The sequence below is a fragment of the Chaetodon trifascialis genome, chromosome 13 (genome assembly GCF_039877785.1).
Source record: "Chaetodon trifascialis isolate fChaTrf1 chromosome 13, fChaTrf1.hap1, whole genome shotgun sequence".
In the NCBI taxonomy this organism is placed as follows: domain Eukaryota; kingdom Metazoa; phylum Chordata; class Actinopteri; order Chaetodontiformes; family Chaetodontidae; genus Chaetodon; species Chaetodon trifascialis.
Window position 1 is genome coordinate 17,176,737 of NC_092068.1, and position 23,865 is coordinate 17,200,601.

At 39.8% G+C, this 23,865-nt stretch overlaps 1 protein-coding gene across 2 annotated transcripts in view; it reads right to left on the reverse strand.

Moving 5' to 3' along the window:
- LOC139340977 (cGMP-dependent protein kinase 1) overlaps positions 1-23,865 on the reverse strand; it is a 78,864-nt gene that overhangs the window by 25,117 nt on the left and 29,882 nt on the right. For both annotated transcript variants that reach the window (XM_070977156.1, XM_070977154.1), the window contains exons 4-5: positions 7,412-7,517; positions 4,559-4,622 (exon numbers count right to left, since the gene is read on the reverse strand). In XM_070977156.1, the coding sequence (XP_070833257.1) occupies positions 4,559-4,622; positions 7,412-7,517 (170 nt within the window). The remainder of the gene's footprint in view (positions 1-4,558; positions 4,623-7,411; positions 7,518-23,865) is intronic.

The window sequence follows — 23,865 nt, forward strand, 5'->3', positions numbered from 1 at the left end:
CTGCACATAAAGGGAAATCTTACTTTTAAAAATAGGACAAACCTTGGAGGGGCCAAGTGAGATTACACATACCACTGATTGGTTGTTTATGGGGGTGGCAGCAAAGAAATAAAGCCTGCCACTTGCTTTGTCTATGAATCAGAAAAATACAAATTCAATCAACTTCCCAACACTAACATGTCCCTCAGCCAACAGTGCAAACACATTAATCATTTTGTACAGGGTTAACATTACTATTGTGTGTATTCTTTCGGCTCACTCACGTCATCCTCACACCAAGCCTAAATGATCATCTCATTAACTGAATTGCTGGCAAAAGAGGATTTGATCACAGCGATGTGAAGGTTGTTTGATATCATCACATAAATTTGTTTTAACATTCTGACAAGTCCTCACTTTTGCAAATTCTTGAATTTTCAAAATTTCTGCCCTGCTTTACATTTTCTGATTCAGGCACTGGCACAGTTTTGCTGTCGGTGATTTGGCTTGCTGCCTCCTTCTGTCAATGTACTTTCCCCTGACCTCTTTCTCTCCCTTGATGGACCTGTCCTTCACTATAAACACTGTTACGTGTAAGCCCATAGATTTCTATTTCCTGGTTCTGCTGCCTTTCAATTTTCCAGCTGAATAGAACTCGCTCTCTCTCTCTCTGACCCCTTTAACTGTTTAGGTCTTAACATTATCATGCTATGCATCATTTTGCAGTGGTACAATATTGTTCAGTGTAAGTATTCAATTTCAATTTTATCTTTATGACACGTAAGTATGTGTATGTTTATCAAGCTGCTGTACCAGGCAAACTATAATATCATCTCCAGTTATTATTTGTGTGGACTGGGACACACATCAGTCTGTTGGAGTTTGTACAAATCGATTGTGACCAAAGGATCCTGAAGTAGCAATATAATTCTTCACAGGTATTACATTGATTTTCCCCCTCTGATATAAAGTCTTAAGATGACCATTTTATTTCAAACTCAGCTATAAAAAAAAGTGACCCAGAAAACAACACAAGACCCATCCAGCATTACTCTACAAAATTACTAAGATGACAAAATACTATTAATCACATACCTGTACTTATGGCCTATTGGTGTGGAGGATATAAGAAATTCAACCGCTCCATTAACGTTTACCACAGTGCATCATCATTCACCACCAGCCTCACTAACGCGACCTTTAGAAGAAAGTTGTGATTTAGCTAACGCTACTTCTTAATATTGCCAATAACGTTGCTACGAACCGTATTTAAACGAGAGTTTGTGTTCACTTGAAAACTACCTAGAATGTTAAGTTAGATTAAGCAGTACCACATTACGGTAACTCCAAGATATTGGGAGTTTGCTCCAACGGTAGCAAAGATTAGGTTAGCTTAAAAACTTTAGCTTAACGTTAGCTATTAGCTAACACAATTCGAAAACGTTAGCTAACATTAGCCACTAGCAAACGACAGGTGCCGTACTTGTGTTTTGATGAGGATAATAGTTTCAAAAGAGCAGTTTAAGTTAGCGAATGGTGATGATGATGCCAATAAGATTAGGCAAGGTTACACAGCGTCCTTCCTGTACATTTACAAAGATGTCTCTAGCAGGAAACCTTAACGCTCGGTTGAAAATTGTGCACCTTAAACAGCTTACCTTCCCGGTATATTTTAAAGCCATTTCACGTGTCACTTTGATTTGCAGTGTTAAAAAAAACAAAAAACAAAAAAACAAAAACCTCTTCTCCGTCCCAGGGAACACTACACATGACTGGACTCCAAGGGCTGCAACTCCACACAAATTTTGCATATGCCGGTGAAGGACATTCCAGCTAGGATTTACTGGTATGTAACCCTGTTAACGTTAGATGTGTTTGCACATCATTACAGCACAGAAAAGTACGGAGCCCGCTAGGGCCAAGGTGAGAAAAATGTTTGCGTTAGCCCGCAGTAAAATTGGCGTTTTCCCGTTCATCCTCTGTACCCTAGCGAAGTTACACTAGAGGCTGTGCACAGGTGGCCCATTTCAGGTAAACATGTGTGGATAGACTATTTTACGTAAAAACCGAATGTCACCCAATGTTTACTTACTGTCTCTTTAATGATATATTTGCCACACAAAGTAAGCTAGAGATAAAAACAAGCTAACGTTAACAGCTGTTCATGAAAGTTCCAGCGTTTTGCTGCGGTGGATAAAGTGAAAACGGCAGTTGAAGATATGAAAACGTTAGAAGTGAAAGGTACGGAGCATACATACGTTAGTTCTGTGATTTTTGTCACTCACTGAACGCTCTCTTCCGTTTCTCTACGTGGACCTGAGTAAGTCATTGACTCATGTAAATGTCACAGTTTTTGTGCCATGCAAATGGTTTCCCTCCCTTTCCTCCCAGTGTGGTCCACAGTTCACCATCCCTGCTCTAAAACATGAACATCACAGCACTGACCTGTTTACTCAACCACATTTACTTAAGTCTGACAGTGTAAGACATGCTGATAAAATATGCTTCCTCATCCTGTCACAGGGTCGGGTAGCTCTAAAACTTTCAAGCACCAACTTTTCTCAACCAACTGGGAAAGATTTCAAATGTAAAGACACTAATTCCTCCGAGGGTCTTTAAAGCTTTGCTTGCTCATGAATCAGTTTTATTTAATAAGTCAGCTTTGTCTGGCAAAAAAGACTAAAGAATTTCCACATGTAAATAAGGTCTAACTGACTGAACTAATAACTGTTTTATGCAGACATGGGGGAGGACCTTGAGGACTGCCTACAGTCAAAGCATGCTTCTGAAGAAGATATAAACCAAATTAAAATGGACAAGGTAATAACATAACTACTCTTGAGAATCACCTTTCAATTAAATAACTTACTCAGTCTATATTAAATCTTTTTTCCATGCAAACGTTTTCAGATGAATGTTGTCTTCACACTGTCTGCATCCATTAGAGCTCTACTCAAAAGATATGCAAGTAATTTGGGGTTTTAAATTCTAATTGCTGATTGACCGAGCTGTATGGTATTATGATAGATGAGGAAAGAGAAAAACATCTGTTCATATGGCGCCCACTTGGCACAGAGATTGCCACAAAAAGGATGAAAAAGGCAGGATAGCTAGTTAAAGCCCAGTTGAAGTAAAACTCAGTGAGCTGATCCATACTGGGTGAAGTGATACAGTGTTCCAGTATGATGATATGATGTAAGATGATATGATAACGTGTTGGCTGAAAAAGAACCATGTGTAGTGTTTTTATTCACTGTGACCAAAAAAATAAAAACCATGACATAATGTAATGCCATGCTATAAATTCCAACTCTGTGAACACTGAGCAAACATGAGACTATGTAAGAAAGGTGGTAATTTAACTTTATGGTATTATTTTAGCCCATTTTCAATGACATTTTCACTGCACGACATGAAACAACCTAACAAATGGCACACTTAGTTTGGAAAGTAACTACTGGCAGGTTTAAAATTTGTCCGTGTACAGGTTCATATTTAACACCTAATGATTAACAAAATGGGTAATTTGCTGATTTTGCAGGCTACACAACTAGAAACTCAAAACAATCTTCAACATCAAAAGGCCAATCTCTTCCTCAGGTCAAGTCTTAAAGATTAGAAAAATCTGCTACAAGTTTGCATAAATAATTTCCCTCAATCTTTTCTTTAAAGCAAAAGGATCAAGGACGAATTTTAGTTGCATAAATGATTGCATATATACACACTGACAGTGAATAACCTATACAAGTAGGAAAAGGCCATATCTGAATGCAGTTCAGCTTACTGAAAGCCTCGATGTTCACAACACACATCAAAAGTGTAAATGAGATGTGTTTGCATAACTAAATTATGCTGGAGAAAACATCAAACGATGTGGTGTGCAGATGGGTAGAAAATGTGATATTGAGACTCATCTGAAAGTGCACACTGACCCCAGCATAAAGAGTGCATTCTGGAAAAAGAACATACCAGTGATGTTACATGTTTTAGATTTCGAACAAATTGCATATCACAACTGCTGTCCATTTTGCAAAACATGCTGTGGTGTTTCAGATTGCTTGAGGTATTTTACTGCCTTGCAGGCAGCCAGCGGTTTCCATCTGTTTACATATGCAGACTCTAGAAATTTGCCTGAGTTTTGTAATCCGTCATATTCAAAAGTGAGTCTGCATTCATTTTTGTTGTATTATTGTTTTGAGGTAATGCAGTGCAGACTTTTTAAAATCAATCTGCATAGCTTTGACAATATTTTGTTTGCTTTGATGGATTACACAACTCAAGCAAATATTGAATGCAGTGATTTCCACATCTGCAGAAATCAGTGGAAAACTATGGATGCCACAAAGACAAGTGGTAGGAAAGACATAATTAAAAGATGTTCTCATAAGAGTGAGTCAGTTTATATTGTTTGAACATACATGAAAGAGCAACAATTGCTCTAAAATCCCAAAGGTGCACACTTTGTTCCAAAAAAGAAAAAAAAAAACTCCATTATCTTTATTCATTAACTGTAATATGCCGATAAAGATGTGCAGAGTTTGTGCTGCAGATGTCACAGACTCTGACACAAAGAATTTACCTCCTCAAGGACATCTGCAAGCTTGCTCAGAATATCCTCCTGCAAGCCATGGAATGTGGGGACGCTGCAGGAGAAAGAAATGAAATGGTTTTTAGATAGAAGAATAGATAGATTCATACATATAAACAAAATTCTAATTAAGTCTTTTGTTGTTGTCAGATAAAAGAGATGTAGAAAGCGGTGTAGCTGGCAGCGCAGAATACAGGATGTACTGGCTATGAAACCATTGGCCGGAATCAAAACAGACCAGTGATCTGAAGAGAGCAACATAAATATAGGCAAGAAGAACACATACAAATCAATATTATGCTATGGGAGTTGGCCTGTATTACAATATAAATATTTCAGTATAATCTGGGCAGCATGTCTAGTTACCCTGCAAGGCATAGATCCTAAGGTTGAATACACCAGTGTGAGGCCTTAATGTTTGTTCCGCTTGCTTCCCGGCAGCCTCAGTGAATGCTATCTGCCTGTTATCAAGCCTACTAAATAAAACTGGCCCAATGTTTATCAAGGAGGAGAGAAAATAACCCGTGTTGGCGAACAAAGGACTTATCTCCCCATATCATCTCTGTTTCTGTTTCTCCATCTCCCTCTCCCCCCTCATTTTCCATGCTTTACTACAGTAATCTAAACCATCTTGCCTCGGCCCCAAACCCAGGCCCCAGCCACTGTGCTGATCCAAGTCTTGCTGCTTCCTCAACAGAGGGACTAGCTGATTAGTTAGGCAGTGATGACCTTACTCTACATGAAACATATGGAGCTTCTGTCCTCGAGCTGTGAAGCTGTTGACACATCCTCTGTTGTAGTAAATTTCCGATTCAACAGCTTAATTGTGTTACAGTAAATTAATTAAATATACAAGGCCAATGGGGAAGTGAGGTTTTGCTAATGGGAACTGTAAACAGTCTAACATCATTACACTTATGGCACCTTGCCATTGTGAGGAAAGCATAAGATAACCTTAAACATCTTCAGTTGTGATCTTGCAAACACCTTGAAAAATGAGCTCTCCTTCCACTACAGGTCTACTCGATTCCTTACGGCTAGACTTGCATCTGAAATGGAAGGGGGCAGAGGGTGAAGTAATGGCCCACCAAGCTTAACAATATTAATTCGCAGCAATACGCATTTTGTAAACCGAGGTGATGTTTGTCAGTTCATTAACGCTACCTTTGCTGTTACTCGTTCTGGAACAATGTGTTTGACTCTGAGAATAACTGCTAGAAAGAGCTCATAAAAAAAGGCTACACAAGCACACTCACTTCTCGTATGCAATCTAGCGTGGGATTTCTCAGTCAGTTTTTCATCTGTGTTCCTCCTCCACAACTTGTGAGAGCAAATATATAATTTCACAGCAGTTAAAGAGTGGGTACAAGACTCACAGGGCCCAGCATGTGTTTGTTCTTACGCTCATACTACAGCTCTTTTATTAGATCTGCTTCATGGAAACAGAACAGCAATATCATTATCTACATATTGTAAATGAACAAATGTTGCTATAAATGTCTGATTTCCCCCCCTAGATACCCATTTATAAACCAAACACACAGAGTGAGCCCAAACCAAGCAATGCATACATCTATTAAATATTTACGTATCTGTTGGACTGTTATGTAAGAGCCGCTGAAAGGCAAGAGCTGCCATACGGTACTTGTTCATACACTCAGTGAAGAGATAGAAGTGTTTTTGTGTGTCTTTTTTTAGTCAAAGCTATTCCTAAAATAGCTTCAGTCTCAGACGTGGAAATAAGATTAAAAGAGTTTTTTTATCTGGTTGGAAATGTATTTTTGGTACTGTACAGTAGGTCTTAAAGACCTGAAAAGGGGGCTGGAGATAGAGCAAGGACAGAAGTAGTATGCGATACAAGGGGTTTGTTCTCGCCAGACAGTATTTGTCATTATGGTCAAACACTTAGAACAACCTGTGATTTCTCTAACCTGCCGTATCTTGTGTAATTGTTCACTCTCAGAAGCTAAGGCAGAAGTGGTATGAAATTGCTGTACTGCTGCAAATGCCTTCAGGGGCCAGTATACTATATTAGAATAGCATTGGAAACCATCCCATCCTAACTATACCTTTACCTTTAAGGTTGCACATCAGGAAACCCATGTAGGAGTCATTTCTAGAGCAGTGAAATAGGTTGTTCTGGAAAGTGACATATGGCCTGTTCTGTAGTTTAGGGGTGTGATGATTTGTTGGAATTGTCCTGTGAAAAGTTGATTTCCTTAGTGCTATATCCAGCTGCCTGTACTAGTGTGCGAGGAAGCGAGAGGACATAGCATCACCTCTGAAACAAAGTCATTTGAAAATGAAGCAGGCACGTGTAATATAAGGAGGATGTGATATAATTTCCATAACTGGCTTGATGAAGACTAAAATAAAAAAAAAAAACAGGAAAGTCGAACAGAGATGTGGGTGACAGAGATTTATGCTGTAATTGCATCTCATGCATCTTTATCACTGCACACTGCTCTCTCTCTGTCTTTTGAAGTGTCTTTCTTTTATCCTATACTCCATGCAGGCAAAAAAAAGGAGTCTGCAGGCCTTTTAAGTGATAATTGGCTTCTCTATAGAGGAGTGGTTAGGGCTCTCTGATACAGATAGGGACATTAAAGAAACATGATATAGGTACAAGGTATTTTTTTCAGTAGGGGGAAATGATGCCTTCAGTGACGCACCAGAAATTAAGGATTAGATATATTTTATTGGCAAAAATTAGGACCGAGGAATCTTCTGAGAAACAGCTCACACATCTTCTCAATTCATTTTGTTAATTAATTCATTGAATTTCAGATCAAAGCCCTGTTGAAGCCATTTGTCATTGTGAGAAGATCTACCCCGGATACTCACCTTTTCAGAAACTCCATATACTCGGTGTGCTTGATGAGACCCGTCCTCATCATGATCGTCTGAAAACATTGCCGGTCAATGGCCCACAGCTTCACATTTGTTAGAGCTGGAAAGAAGGAGGCACAAAAACATGTTATGAAAGACAGTTATTACCCTCAAGCAATCAGAATAATAAAACAGAACATTTACTCTTAATACAAGCCCTGCGACAGCTTTGTGCTTTATGCATGCTCATTATGAATATAGTCAATATAATATGAACTTTAAAGTGTTTGATATTGACTTGAAATGTGAGAAGGGCCATAGTTGTGTCATGGCATTTGGCACGTATGGCTGAATTTGAACAAAAAACCTATTGAAATCACTGTTCAGAGAGTACGGTGGAGAAATCTGTGAACATTTGGGCTTAGTCACTCTTTAAGTGGCAATCTAAATGTTTTCTCTAGCTGCTGGTATTCTCAACAATTACTCTTTACTCAGCAGCTGGAGTTAATTGGTATGGTGCATGGATGGCTTGCTTCAAGTCACGCTACAACATTTTAATTGGTTTCAGGTCAGGAATCTGACTTGACTATGTCATTGTTTTTATTTCTTTTTAACTGGTTAAAGCCCCTGAGTTACTAATTGCTCTTTCTGTTAAGGGCAATTCTAAAAATGTGTGACGAAAGTTCTGTTTCAAATCACAAACAGCTACCCAGATATTATTCAGTACAATTTCCTGGAACAATTTGGAATTAATTGTTCCTTCAGTGATTGCAATCTGCACTGGCCCCGAGGCGCCAAGTCCAAACCATAATACTCTCTACATCTGGAGTAGATGGAGGTTAAAATGTCGGCATGTTGAGTTTTGGTTTTTTTTTCGTTTAAATATAGCACAGCCCCGCAGAAATTCATGCAAAACCTTTTTTTCATTTGTATGCCTGGCTGTTGATTGATGGAGGCATGGGTCTTCTGAAATTCCCTTTCATGCCGTTTTCAGTGTTATGAGCCTCAGCAGCACTTTCCCTGGGATCCTCTGTAGCCACCTTTGCCCAGAATATGATTTACCTCGACAGATCTCTGTTGTGTAGAGCAAACTACTGGAACCAGGCCATGTGGGTTTTCATCAGAGCAATGGACCTCTAACACACACCTGAAATTCATTGTATTTCCCCATTTAACCCCCCATTTAAAGTTTGGTTGTTGAGGCAGAAACTTCCTTACAAAACAAGTCAAATTCCCATATTACATCCAGCTGAGCCACGATGCACAGTGACTTCCAAAATTCAGTGGATCACTTTGGTAACAGTTTATGGTGATTACTTCAAAATGACCTCTCACTATTGGCAGTATCATTATCTTCAGCAAGAAAGGCTATTATTTGGACCTCATTGTTTCACTTGTGCAGTCGCGCAGTGGACTGTGAGGAATAATAAGATAAACGATACAGAGAATCCACAGTCTGACCCCAAAACGAATCTGGGGATCCCCAGGGGGGCCTGTGGCCATGGGGACGTGTAGTAATATTAGGAAAAAAATTCATCAGATGAGTCAGTCTACTTAATATTTTGCCTAAGTGTGTATGTCTGTTGATAGAGCTTTTCATTCTGTCTCATCTTCCCAGTGTGACAGGTCTTCTTCACAGGGCTCTAAAGATTTGTTATAACAATGTGGTCTGTATTGATTATACAGTTGTATGATAAATTATTTTTCGCTGACTGTCTTCAACTGCAAAGTTGAAGTGCAGGCTCAGCTACTGAACAGCACCCCTGCAGCTGATGGGGATTCAGCGTGTCACTTCAGGACACACAAACTCATATACTCCTCATGTGCTCATACACACACCCACATACACTACAAGTCTTTCTCTGCAGATGAAGAGTTTGGCAGCACTTTAAAATAGGGCCAAACCACAGGAGAAATGCCCTCATTACACAGACTGACACCGTTTTTAGTTGGAGACACTTTCTTGGAGCAGGAACCCCAAAACGCACAGTATGGCATAAAAATGTATACACAGATATGACACAGATGTGTGGACACGCATATATGCAGACATCCAATGCAGGCAATCATAGCTATCAGATGCACACATACAGAATGCGCATACACAGGTACACACGAGATATAAACACACACATGTTGCTGTGTGCACATACACACAAACATGCACATACCACCAATGAATAATTAATCATATTACACACTCTGTAAAATGTAAAATCATACACTGTGTTGACACAGTGGATCGTAATACCGATGCCAAACACACAATATTCTATTCTTTTTCCTTCTTCTTTCCAAAGGTGTGACTTAAAAAAAAAATCCAATCATATCTGGATCTAGTTCCGTCTTATCTGATCAAAAAGGTTATTTTCCTCAGGGTGATTTGGACAAATTAGACTGTAAACACAACAAAGCTGGTATATGGAGACAGGTGTAGAGAGAAATGATTAGAGGAGCCTTCTAATTTGACCCCGAAGCAACAAGAGTGGGAGGTTAGACGTCATTGCCCACTATGCAGTTTGCAATGGAGTGTTTAGTGGGAAAGTGGGAGTGTGGGGAACTGGGAAATAAGATATGTCAGGAGCCTGCAGCGCACCACAGTAGGTAAGTGTATTATTCAGAGGGTTGACTAAATTGCGATGAGACTCAGGGAGCTAGTTATCCTGTAGTGAGGGCGCAGATAACTGTCTTACTGCTCATGGGTTGCCGACCATTAGCTTCACAGCTTTGTGGATATACCTAACACCCATGGCAGTGCTGGAGAGGATGCAGGGGTGTTGTGTGTGAATAGCTTTGAGGAATTGTTCAGCGTGTTGTTCCAGTGGGATGATAATTGGCCATGCAGCAGTGGACTGTTAATGCATGCAACATGAAAACCACAAGTGTATACATATAGAAGGTAAACAAAAAAGCAGGAATGCCTGTGCAATTTAATGCAATCCAATAGAGGCCTGGTAATAAGTACTGGTTAATAGTATTGGTTCAGTTCAGTTTCCTTCAGTCTTAGTCTGGGAATATAATTATTAGCATTTGCATCCAACAGCCTGCTGATGTGCACCAATCCACCAGTGTGTGGGCTTGCATAGAAATACACTGTGCAGGTGTTTTGATACTTGGAAAATGCAGCCGATGTGTCTTGCACTTAATTGTTCATTTTGTCTCAAATATCACGTTATGATAGTTCTTTTTTGTATGTACATGTATACTGCATTAATTCACATGCATTTGTATTATAAATTTGATTCCCTAAATTGAAAGCATGCTAACCTCAATATCCACGCTGACTGCTGTTAAACACCTATTTTCTCTTTGCCCCCTGAAAGCGCCGCTAAATTGAATGTAATCCCACCTCAGAATAAAGCATGCTATTCATAGCCACGCCGCCCACAGCTGAGCACGTTATCATTATCATTCGCTTGCGCTGCTTTTTTCATTCCGTCTCCTTGATGCAGTGATCGTAATCCCTCACCCTTCAATTTCTCCCACTTATTTGCAACAATAGATCAATAGTGTTGATTGTGAATACTGCAAAACTAGCCAACTAGCTCCCTTAGCCCCAAAAGAGAGAATAAGGCTGAGGAAAACTGAGAGATTATATGCATGTGGATGTTGCCAAAAGCATATCGTTGTTCCTGCAGGACAAGCCATGTATGTAAGGAATCACTCATTCATTTGACACATTCATATTTCATTGTAACTGAATTTCAGCCCAGGGCATTATGTAAATGTTCTATGTGTGTTTGTTCTTCTAATCTAATTTTTGCTCATTAAATTATATAACTATAGGATGTCTTCTCTGCACTCTCGCCATGACAATTTACATCCAGCGAGTGTGGGGTTTGGGAGCATAAAACCTTACTGTGACTGTAATCTTGATTTCTGTTTTGAGTGCAATAAGTTTTAATGGGGTTTTAAAATGACTCAAAACAGTCTACGTCTGGCCCTTGATGATTCAGCTGAAGTATAAAACATCTGCCATTTGCACAGCAGAAAATTCACATTCGTCTCCTAAAGCACCATGGGGCTACATGAAAGTGGTACTTAAATAAAGATTAGGCCAGAGTCTCAAGCAGTGAAATGTGCCTGGAAACTTGTACTCTGATGACAAGGAATCTATTTGTTACTAACATAGTATTAACACAGTATAAAGCACTGCTCAATGTACATCACTGTGTGTAAATACACAGACAGAAAATAAGCTCCCTCTCTCCACATTCATCTGTCTCGAGGGTGCAGGAAATCTGTTTATTATCTGCCTCCTGCTGGGCCTGTAGGTACCTTTTCCAGAGGAGGAAAAAAAAAACTGCCATAACAAGATCATGACAGATGATGTTATGTATTTTGACACAATACTATATATTATTCATCTTCCTCTCCCATTTTTTACAACGTTACCATGCTGGCAATCAGATCATTGCCACGCAGCAAAGAAAATGTGTTGGAAAAACCTTGGAAATATTAATCAGCGTGTCTCTTTGGTGCTGTGTTGATTATTAGGACATGTAGATGATTAACCTGGGGTTGTACGGCTCTGAGAGACAGAGTGGTGTCTCCAAACTAATTACTGAGAGCAATCACCATATTGTTCTTTAGATTTAAGAGTCCTTGAATTGGTTTTCACTGTCATTATAAAAACGTTTCCCACCGTCAAATCCGTGACTTAATTTCTCTCATTAACATTTTCTCCCCTCTTTTCTTCCCTGTAATGTGCATGAAAATCTGCCATTCTCCTCTCGCTGACTCTGAGACAAACACACAGTCACATACATGCTTAAAACCACTTGGTCACGTGCACTCTACTCCTTCGAGGCTTCCTGCATGTCTTGTTTTGGAAAACGTTAAGAGAGCAATGCCGAGCGATGCTGTCAGGACTGCGAGGTGCAAGAGTGTAATCTCCTTTCCCCCCCAAGTCATTAATAACATCAGCCAAGTCTGATTGCATCTGGATGAGCTCTTTAGAGCGTGAGAAAGCAGGACAAGTGATTTACACCAGACAGTGTCATAGAGCCGAAAGAAAAAGGAAAACAGAGGAATTCTCTTCATAATTCTGGATCTAATTATTAGTACTGATGCTTAAAGGAACACAAGGCAGTGTAGGAAAAACAGATTCACTGAGCACATGTTTGGCACTAGCTCAAAGGTGTAATAAGTTTCTACAGTTGACATTCCAAAGAACAACAAGCGTTGATTTACATTATTTGTTGTGAAGTGGAGCATTGCATGTCTCTAGTTAGGGTGGTAGCATGTGCTCTTATGACAGCTTTCACATCTCAGTGAATCCCAATAGAGGAAAGTAGCTGGCTTCATAAGATGCAGTCTCCAGCTGACAGTTCTGCCAATGCTCACCCCATGTGGGAAACAGGAGCCCATAGACTTGGAGTAGCAGCTGTTTGAGAAATATTGAGCTGAAACACCAGCCATCCACCTACCATGTTCACCCACGCTATGCTGTATAGAGCGCAGAGGACAACCCATCTTTTGTATTGGAGAATAACAAATTTAATTACTTTTTCTTTTTTCTTTTTTTTTTTGCAATGGTATATAAACACTGTTTCATCACAAAACCATCTATGTAGACCATTAAAAGTGAAAATGACACCTAGATGTGTGGGAGTCATAATATTTAAATGCATAAATCTAACACTGAGCACAGGCAGGATACTCTTTTTACAGTTTTAGCTGGAAACTTCCTGTCAGAGGCTGATTGAATAGGAGTATTCCTAAAAGCGTGCTGTCAGCTTTCTCTGCCGAAGAGAGTCCCAAGATAAAAACACCATTCACCACTCATCTCTAACATTAACAAACCTCACTCCCAACCTTTATTCATCAACTCTAGCTGATGGTGTTTGGAAGTTTATTATAAACATACACATTTAGAAGACTGGAGTTAGATCGGTTTAGATAAGTTTTCCATTATCCTGAAAGGAGAGTGTCCATCTAAAGTTGGCTCTGTGGGCCTCCTCATACTCTCTCATTGCTTTCCTAGATGTGCTCTCTTTGTGGACGGTCAGTCATGATGGGTGACAATCATTTTCCATTAGCTGGCGCTATTTTAAAAACTGTTGTCCCTTTAAGTTCATGTGAGTATGAATATGAGTTGAACAAAGTAGATGGTGGAAAGAGTAGGGGGATGTCTTTGCTTCACACCTTTGCAAAAACAGCATTTATTTAGGACTAAACTCCACATTTGCAGACAAATATACAAAGGAAAGGGGGCATTCGGGCAGCACTGAACAGCCATGGTTATGCATTTTACAATACAGTTGGATAAGAGGAATCCAATCTCATGAGTCATAATTAATGGGCATGAGTAGTACTGATAGACATCAGGTGTTAGGCCAAAGAGAAAAGTGACATTTCTCTTTGAGGAGGAGTTAATTGGTTGACAAGAGAATGAAGAAATGAATAAGAATGAAAGAGCAGCGTGTTATGTCAAAGAAAAATAGAGCAAACTCTGTTAAACGCATTGTTCTTTTCAAAAGCCTTTAATCACCCCAGTCCATTTCTAACAGGCCCCTGCCTTTGGTTCAAAACAGTTTTCATTAAAAGGGATCTCTATCCCTACTTTTCTACAAAGATTTCATTTCATGGTGTCATGATGCACCAGCTACTTGAGCTGGTGACGTCAATGGGACAGACAACTGCTTCTGCTTCAAAGGAGCAAGGGAAGCATCTTAGCTATCCACTGCCCGCATCATAAAAAATTACCTTTTCAGCATAAATTGCTTTCCCATCGGTTTGTGAGATAAATTTTAATTGTTTGTTGTCCTCATCATTACAGACAATGAACCAGAAACTATTTGCCACAGAGGAAATCAGTTTGAATAACCTGATAAATTTTGCTGTGCCCGGCTGTAGAAAATCAAATGGAGGAAATGAAGTGTGTTTCCAATTCATCAGCAAGTAGGTTATTTTTAGGCCCTGAGTCCAGGTTGTATCAGGTGGCACATTTCTCTATATGGCTGATTCTGTGGATTACTATAAGTCAAATATCCTGTAAAACCACATGTCCCACGTTGTCAGCCAGATTTAGTCATGTAATATGGCGAGATAATATCCTCCCGAATGAGTCAACCATAGTGTCTACACTAAAATTACTACAAAGATATGAGTTTTTACAAGAAGACATAACTTGTGTCATCGTTGAATTTCTGTCAGTCAAGGCTGATGTTTTGCAACCCGCTGAGGCAAAAACATCAGAGTGATAGCTTCGATTCTGCTTTGCCAGAACACAATGAGTATATGTTCCTGTGTGAGTGAGTGACTGCGTGGCAGCATGTGTACGCATATTCATCATCGCATGTGTGTGTGTGTGTGTGTGTGTGTGTGTGTGTGTGTGTGTGTGTGTGTGTGTGTGTGTGTGTGTGTGTGTGTGTGTGTGTGTGTGTGTGTGTGTGTGTGTGTGTGTGCCACTCTGACAAGTGGCCTCTTTACTCTGCAGGAGTCCTACATTCAGCTCTGTTTCTCTGAAAGCCATGGAGAAACTGTCACAGGAGGAAGAAATGCATAAGCATGCACACTTTTATCAAACCAGTGAGTTGCCCAGAGATAATAAATGCCTTTCTCTGTTCAGTGTAAAAAAAAATAAAAAAATCTATATATATATTTATTATTTATTATATTTACTCGCCAAACGGACAATCTACCTGCATTTGGTGCTTGGCAGGTGTTAATTTTATCACAGATCCATAACAGTATAACTGATACTGATACAACCGATAATTTGTCAGATCTGTGACCAAGCAAATATTGACAGGTATCTTTTAGCCACCCTCTAAATTAAATGCCCTTGTTGGGTCATTATCTTAAGTCGCAAAATGTTTATGCTTAACATAAGAGCAAAGCTTGCAATTATTTGATCCTCACCCAATAATTAATTGATTAAATTTCCCTTCTCCAAACATTCGTTATTATATTGGCCTTTCAGATTCAGATTCAGATCGGCCAGTTTATTCGCTACCATCCACTTGTCATGGGGGATGAAATTAAGCCTTGTTTTGAGAGGATGAAGGCCAGAAAATAGAAATTTATTTGCTCATCAGTCAGTTACTTGAATTCTATTTCTATGGCTCAAACATCAGGGCCTCTTCACTGCCTTGCAATTGCAGGCTGCTTGAGCAAGTATAACCAGTTACCGTGTGTGTGTGTGTGTGTGTGTGTGTGTGTGTGTGTGTGTGTGTGTGTGTGTGTGTGTGTGTGTGTGTGTGTGTGTGTGTGTGTGTGTGTGTGTGTGTGTGTGTGGGTGTGTGTGGGTGTGTGTGTGTGTGTGTGTGTATATATATATATATATGAAGCACTGTCTTCTTCTTAGCCTGTGCTTGCACTCAATGCCAGCCATACACTGTGACCTGCTGTTTGTATTTTTCCCCATCCAGTTAAGAAAGAACAATCAGGCCATTTTGAATGAAAGGTCAGCCCCACCTTCTCGCCCAGATTGGCTCAGCATTAGTTAATCTAACAATTTGGCTGCAAATACCTACATGGTATGCGTCCTAGACTGCTGGACCACACCTATCAGATCTTTGCACTGGGATAATCAAACAAAATTACATGTTTAAATCTGCAAAAAGCATTTTCTTCCACACTCATCAAATCTGATTCTCAAGGCTACATTTTCTACAACGTGTAAGAGAATGCTTGCTCCCTTTTCCATGGACAGATCAACAAGTTCATAAAATCAATAAGACCATAAAATTACCAAGGACATGAGTCATACACACTCTAATTTGTTCTGTGGGGAATTAGCTTCGTCCAGTCATCACTTTTGGTATCGAACACCACATTTAAACTAGCTATTTCAAATGACTTGTATCCAGATAAAGATGCATTTACACCTTCCAAACAGCTGGACAGAATACATCGAAATGCAGAGAAAGCAAATTTCAGTCTATCTTGAGTTCTTCTTGGGTGCATTTACATTTTTTAAGATGAGATCCTTATTCAAGCAACCAGACTCATGAAGTGACTAATGTCACATTCAGATTACGCAATATTTTTCTCTGTTAAGAAGCTGTGTCACTGTGTCAGATTAGGCAATTATAGAGCCACATTAGAGTCAATTCTTGCCGTCTCTTGGTCCAGAGACAGACTACACATCGGCGTCTGACCAATCATCATTTGCTGTCTGTCTCGAGCTGATGTCATCGATAAGGAGCAGACTTATGGGAACGAGAATGTAAACAAATAATGGCGTCTGACCTCTGTGTGATACTGTTTGTCAGGAAAGCCCGTTTAGAGGTGAGTGTGGAGGAGCGCTCGGTGCTCCTATTGGTGAATGTCACAAAACACATCATGGAAGGCAAAAAAAAAAAAAGCTGACATGAGGTGGATAAAAGAATCACTTTCTGTTGCCAAAGCGTCTGTCAGGTTGGGCTGTTATTGGGCTGATATCATACATACGTGTAAGCGGATTTCAGATTCCAGACAAGTTGTACCTGATTCAAAGTACTGCTGAGAGGAGTGCAATGCAAATGAACCCTGGATAATGCAAAGGCAGAGAGCTTTATCCTTACTTGCCTGACATTCCCCCAGAGCCACATCCACGTTCATATCATTGGCCTGTCCATATTGTCACATGAGACTATTAGCATAAACCATGTCAAAGGAAAGCAGTTGCTTCAAGCTACACCTGCAGGGCTGTTTTCTTACTGACTGACTGTATATTGCTGCTGTCTGAGGCTGCCTCTCTGGGTACTTTAACCTTTCAAGCCATCTAGACCCCAGAGGAGCATCTAGCTCTGGGCTCACACCTGCGCTCCAACTGAGAATCAGGACAACAACAGCAGCAGGGGCCCTCAGTCCAAACACACACTCACTGGGACCTTTAACACATACATGTCCACACAAAAGTACATAAACATTCAGATGCCTCCATCCAACTAAAATAAGCCACACTGTGAAGGAGTAGACAGACATCAGACAAAAATGCACACAGCGACCAGCACACAACTGTAACTTCAAATGGCTGGGTGAGGGCTACCCTGCCGCCATCACCATTTTACCACCGCATTTCTTTCTGCACTCTGGAAACAGTGTTGCCATGGCAGCATTGGAAACAGAGAAATTTTTTTCCCCACATTGTCCCACTGGAATTGTATCTACCAAAGCCATTCTTTCTGCCTTCTTCTCTCTGCACCTGTTTTTGCATTTTATTCGGTTATCCAGTGAAATCCTTTATCTCCTGGTGGTGTACTGTAGGTCTCCTGAACCTCTGCAAAGGGAAGAGTGCTAACTTTTAAAACTAAATATTAGGGCTGTCAGTTTAACGCATTAATTAGATTAATTAATTACGCTGCAAATTAACGCGCTATAAAAATTAACGCAATTAATCATGAGTCGCAAGTCAATGCGCAAGCATTTTAAATTTGGCCCTTTGAGTGACCCGTAGGCTGCAGTGGCAGGTTGCATCCTACCTGCGCCACTAGTCAAAAGCAGGGTGACAACAGACAGGGATGCGACACCGGAGAGCGAGGCAAGCCTACTTAGACCTTTGAACGGCAAGTTTATTTATAAAAAGAACAAAGACGGGACTATTAACAAGAACGCAGTGATTTGTACCTTCCGTAAAAAAGAATTTTCCTATCACCGTAGCAGCTCCAGCCTGAATTATCATTTACACGCTACATGTAAACATGTAGTTGCTGCTAGTGCCGCTAGTGCTACCGTGAGCTCACTCCGCCAACCCACACTTGCTGAGTTAGGAAAACGAATGAGCAAAGCCACGACGGAAAAACTGACAAACTCAATCGCAAAGTGGGTTGCTGCTGATTGCAGGCCGATTTCAATCGTGGAAGACGAGGGCCTAAAAGAGGCGTTTCAGATAGCGTCATCTGACCCTAATTTCCAGCTACCGTCGAGAACTACAGTGATGAAAAGAATTCACCAGCTGTAATGTGAATGTCAGTGAATTGTAATGTCCTAGAATTCAAATTCTTCATTTGGGGACCTTTAGCAGATATGAGATTAAAATGCGATTAATTAGATTAATTAATTACAAATCCTGTAATTAATTAGATCAATTTTTTTAATCGCCTGACAGCACTACTAAATATCTGACCACCACTATGGACATGTCAGTCACAGACAATGTGATGCCAATTTGTGAGCTTTATTTTTTCATTCGTTTTAAGTCCAATCAGTAATTCCCATTGCGGCAATTTCACATATTTGTGTCATCTCCTTTTCTCTGCTTGTCTAATTGCTTGACTGAATATATACTGATATACTGTACAGTCCATTTGCCATCTCTCTCATTTTTTTTCCATTTGCATGTTTATATTTTGCACTTGTATGGTTACCCCGTCAATCTGGCATATAATCATTGTGAACAGCCTGTGATTTGAAAAAGACACAGTTGTGTTGCATGTTAAGAGTGCACACTCTAGCTTTCCTGACTCTAGGAGCCCTTATCTCCACTCCCCTGGTTCACAATAATGACTGTAATCTGTTGTTTCTCTTAATAGATGTAGTAGATCTCTATGGTACATGCTATATACTCCTAATACTTAAATCTACTTTCTGAGGTCATACGTATATTTGCGCAATACTACAACGTGTTCTCGGTTCAGCAAGTGCGGCTTCTCTCTCACTTCTCACATCCAAGTACTGTGGAACGTGTGAAATTACTTAGATATTAAGATGACCTGCAAATGTCAAGTTATAAATTCCTTACATATCCTCATGAATTACTGTGAAATAGCTCTTTTGTTGTATATTGTTAAATTTAATGGAATATTCCATTGTTTTTCAACCTTATATCAATGATTTAATGGAAAGCAGCAACAGTCTTCTATGCCTGTACTGTCACTTATTTCTTTTATCTTTATCTGTGAGCTGACACTGAATACCTTAGCTGGTTAGTCAAACATACAGGTAGCTAGAATGAGGCGGCCCCTCAGACAGCACAGACCATGGTGGCGTGCTGTATCAGAACCTGTCCAGCTGGCTAAAGAGAATGGATTAGCATTTACCCAGTATACCCAGCTTATAAATGTTCTTTGGAAACATGAATAACACAGGAGCTAGCTGCTGCTACGTGTGTCTGCAAACTAATGCTTATGCTTGTATTATGTCATCAGCAAGATCATGCTGTTTGTTTTGATGCTAAATGTGGGTAATTAGCTTTTAGCAGTTGCTAATTATTAGGATTAATGTAAGACAGAGCAAACACTTGCTACAACATATTTACTACATTACATTCCGCTGAATTTATGAGACCTCACCATATTTGAAGTGCAAATTGAAAAAGCTTACTCTGGTTCTCAAAAAGAAAGAAGTAATGGGGTTTGTTTGGAGGGTGGTTTTCAAGTCCCGCACTGCTGCATTTTAATCACACTGAAAACAAATTGTGTAAAATGCTGTTGTTTTTCTCTGCTTGCAAGGCAAAAAGCTGTTGGTTGGTATTCTGCACTAACATAAGAGCAGTGCCCGAGAGTAAGGGGAGGCCCAGAGAAGGCGCCGATGTTGTGGAATGATGCTGCAGGGTCAAAGAGAGGCTGGAGGTGATCTCACAGTTCAAGTCATGCATGAACGGCAGTAAAAAGCCACGGGAATGTTTTGTAGGAAGTCTGTGTTTCTTTGTGATGCATAGATGAAGCAGTCTGTAACAGCACAGGCACAAGAATAACAATCAGGGGACTGATTATGAAAGAGACAAGAAATGTGTTCACACACAAAAGTGGGTCCAAGAGACTTTGAGGGCACACTAACAGTCTTACCAACAACGTGTTTTATAGACAACCCAAAAACAGAGTCCCCTGCAATAGCCACCATCCTCTACCTTCCGCACCGGACATAATATTTAACTTGGTGCCTGGTTCTCCAAAGAGTCGAACCTGTAACTTATCTCCTTTTGCCAAAACAAGATTCGCTCACTGTGGACAGAGAGATTCCTGAGACTGAGCAGACGTAGTCTACTGCATGCACGCTCACACATTGACACACACTCACATGTACATTTTCTTCTCTCAGACTGATTAGACAGACGACCGTTTGCTCATCCCCAGCGGAAGGAAGGGTTTTCACACAGCTGAGCCATCGCTCTGCTACAAGGGCCATTCTCAGAAGGCTGCAGAACAATGCTGCTGCTGTGCGTTAATTTTCTCCCTGTGATACCATGATACGAAGTGCTGTTTTTAGTCACTTACGCGTGTGTATGAATACTGATGCACAAGCATTGGGCCTCCGCTAGCTGCCATGTTTCATCTATTAAGATGAAACTGCACCTATCAATATGCAAGCATGTGTGCATACATCATTGAGTATGTAGTTATGCATGTCTGTGCTGTCTATAAGGGTTTAAGGACGAATTCACCTTCCCTGTCGTGGAAAAACAATATTCACACGGACAGATAAACAGGCCTTAAACTTCTGGCAGTTCGGCTTTTAGAGCTATATATTCATGAGTCAATGGCGCATGGTGCCATTACCCCACAACCCAACATGCACCCTCATGAAAATAGAGCCCTTAATCTTTAAGGACAGACTCAGTCATGGGCTGGATGGCTGCCATCCGTAGGAAATGAAAATCTTCTATCATATTAATTAAGACTCATTTTTATCTCAAGTCCACATTATCTGGGAGAGTTAGAGTGTAAATGTCAAATAATAGGGATCATTAGCAGAGAGGAAATGTCAATTTGAGATGAATATCTGTAGTCTGTAATGTATATGTATAGACTGGTTTGCATCAATATGCATCTAATACATTTATGCATGAGATAATCATCGACACCACCCGTCACCAACTGTGTTCTTCTAAAAAATTTATTATTTTAAACTGGATGTTAGTTAACACTACAAATTAATTAACAGTGGATTTTGTTATAATGTGTTTTTCATAAAAGGCATGGTGATCCTGTAAGGCTAGGTCTATTTTTCACGAGCTTTGGTTAGGTTTGCATTACTTCCACTTGGAGTCACAGAAGCTGGATGTTGAAACCATTTATCCTGTTTCAAGCTCTATGTTGACTTGGTAGCTACTTTTCACGTCTTCTCAATTGCACCATGTGGTGTTATGGTGTCACAACATCGATGTGCTACCATAGCAGGTACTTCATTGGTTGTAAAGGTCAGTAAAACAGCAATTTCTAATCCTATCCATGGGTTCATTTTCTTTCTGAGCACAAATGTGGATTTTTTTTTGTAAATCATGAATGCAGATTAGCTGAGGTACTCTGGAACCTGCAAAGGTACCCGCTCAGGTACATATACCCCTGGTGGGAACCACAGCAGAATCCAGAAATAGTGAGGAGTGCACTTCTGTACTGAGTGCAATAATTCTAATGATAGCTTGTATAATGCTCAAAAAAGAAACAACTAAAATATCACCTTTACTCAATTTATGGAGTGACCTACAGGATAACAACGATAATAATACAATCCACAAATTAAGCTTTTCATTCTGAGCAGCACATCAGTGTGATCGTCTCCTTTTTCCCTCATTTCCCTGAGAAAACACACATTTGCTATGCAACAGCTTTAATCCCCAGTCATTTAGTTTCCAGTCAATTTAATACTACCATTTTCGTATTAATGCTTGTTTTTTTTTTTTCCAATACCAGCGGACCCACGCTCATTTAAACAGCCGAAACATAATTCTCAAATGTGCATCTGAGCATGAAAGGCAAGACGTGCCAGTGTGCAAAATGGCCAATCCATGTTGGACATTGATCATCATGAAAATAAATGCTTGTCAAAAACCGGACTGCACTATACCGAATTCTCTCTGTATGTGTGTGAGAGAGTGAGAGATAGTGAGGAATACATGTGTGAAATGTGTGTGTGTTTTTGCAAGCCTGTGTGTCTGCTGCTGGCAAACCCCCCAACAGTATACTTAATGGCTAGAACTAGACAGGATTTCCTTTCAAACACGTTACCCCCATCTCTCGATTTAGATGTTCTAATGTGGTCCAGTGCCTCTCAAAATAAATTAGGATGTTGCTTTGAATCAAAAAGTATTGTGATGTAGTCACACGTTCAAGCATGTGCATTAGATATGATCCCAGCTGAGGGCACAGCTGAGTTTCTGCAAGGATGTCTGAGACCACTATAATTAAGATGGAGCACACAGATAATCAGTCTCTCTGATTATGTTAGTAGTGACTGGCAGTGACCTCACGCTCTCAGACAGGACTGGTCCAAAACAATACCAGGATTCCCAACGCTCATTTAGAATAAAAAAAAAAAAAAGCTGTTCAGTAATTGTCGGCTATGACTGAACAGCTTTTTTGTGTGTGTGCGCGTACCATCATATTTGTTCAAGCCATAATTTTGTTTTCAGTTTTTTTTTTTTATTTGATTGTCTATAATCTAAAGGTCTATACTTGACCATGAAAGACCTTGGAGACAGTAGTTTGATAAATTAATAAAAAAGACCATGAGATGAGGTTGAGAGCTAATCAGTGGACCTTAAATTATGATTATGATTATTATTATTATTATATTTTTTTGTCAAAGGCCTACATTTCCATTGTAGAATATTTAATAAGGACTGCTAACAGCATCTGCTTGTGATTGGTTAACATTTAGATCCAGTAACTGCTTGTTACAGCTGTCAAAACTGGTCAAAAATGACACTCTATTCCTTCTTTTAAAAAAAACCCACATAGGTTTGAACAGTTTAATTTCTATTTTTGAGCATTATGTCCATAAGAGGGTAAACCAATGCAACGAAAAACATACTGTGCTGCTGAATTATTCACATGTTGAACTTGACCTTCATTTCTTTTACAGTCAATGAAAGTGTCATGTGCAGCGTTTCCATTAGAAAACATTGGTGCTGGTCCACGTGTCCGGGAAGATTTTCAATAACTGACTATTGATTATGGACCCCATTTTCCCATGTTTTTGTGTCCAAGTAGCTAATGGAGACAACAGTTGTTGAAACTGGTACATTACTTAGAGAGAGTGCTGCACCCGGCAGCCATGAAACAGGCTTCAATATAGCCCCTCCAGGCATTCGTGCACTGTAAATATACATCCACTGAAAGCGTTTTCCACTGACCAGTTATTCTTCTAAGATTTAAATATGTTGTACTTCAACTGATTTTCCCGGAATAAAAACATTGATCTCAGATTTTGTGACTCCTGTCCGTCATGCATTTATTCAATTCATCCATATATTTATTTTCACAATCAAATGAAAAATGTGATTATATATTCGAATTTAGAATATTCGTTGACGGCTCCAGTACTTATTAGTCACTTTAGATGAAACAGTTGCAGATCTTCAGTCAAGTAACTGAAGTTTGCAACTGCATGCTTGGATCCCACAGCTTCGGTGGGCATTTTCAAGAAGTCAACATCGCCACAAATCACTAAGATTGTTTTCAGTGATCTCTGTCCTGCTGTTGGCTTGAGGTGCAGTGATGTTGACTTCTTTGTCTTGCGTCGTGCTGAATTGCATCCTGTTATGCCGTCAAGACCAGTTCTTCATGAAACTGTGACATTTTAATGCTATAAAAAAAATT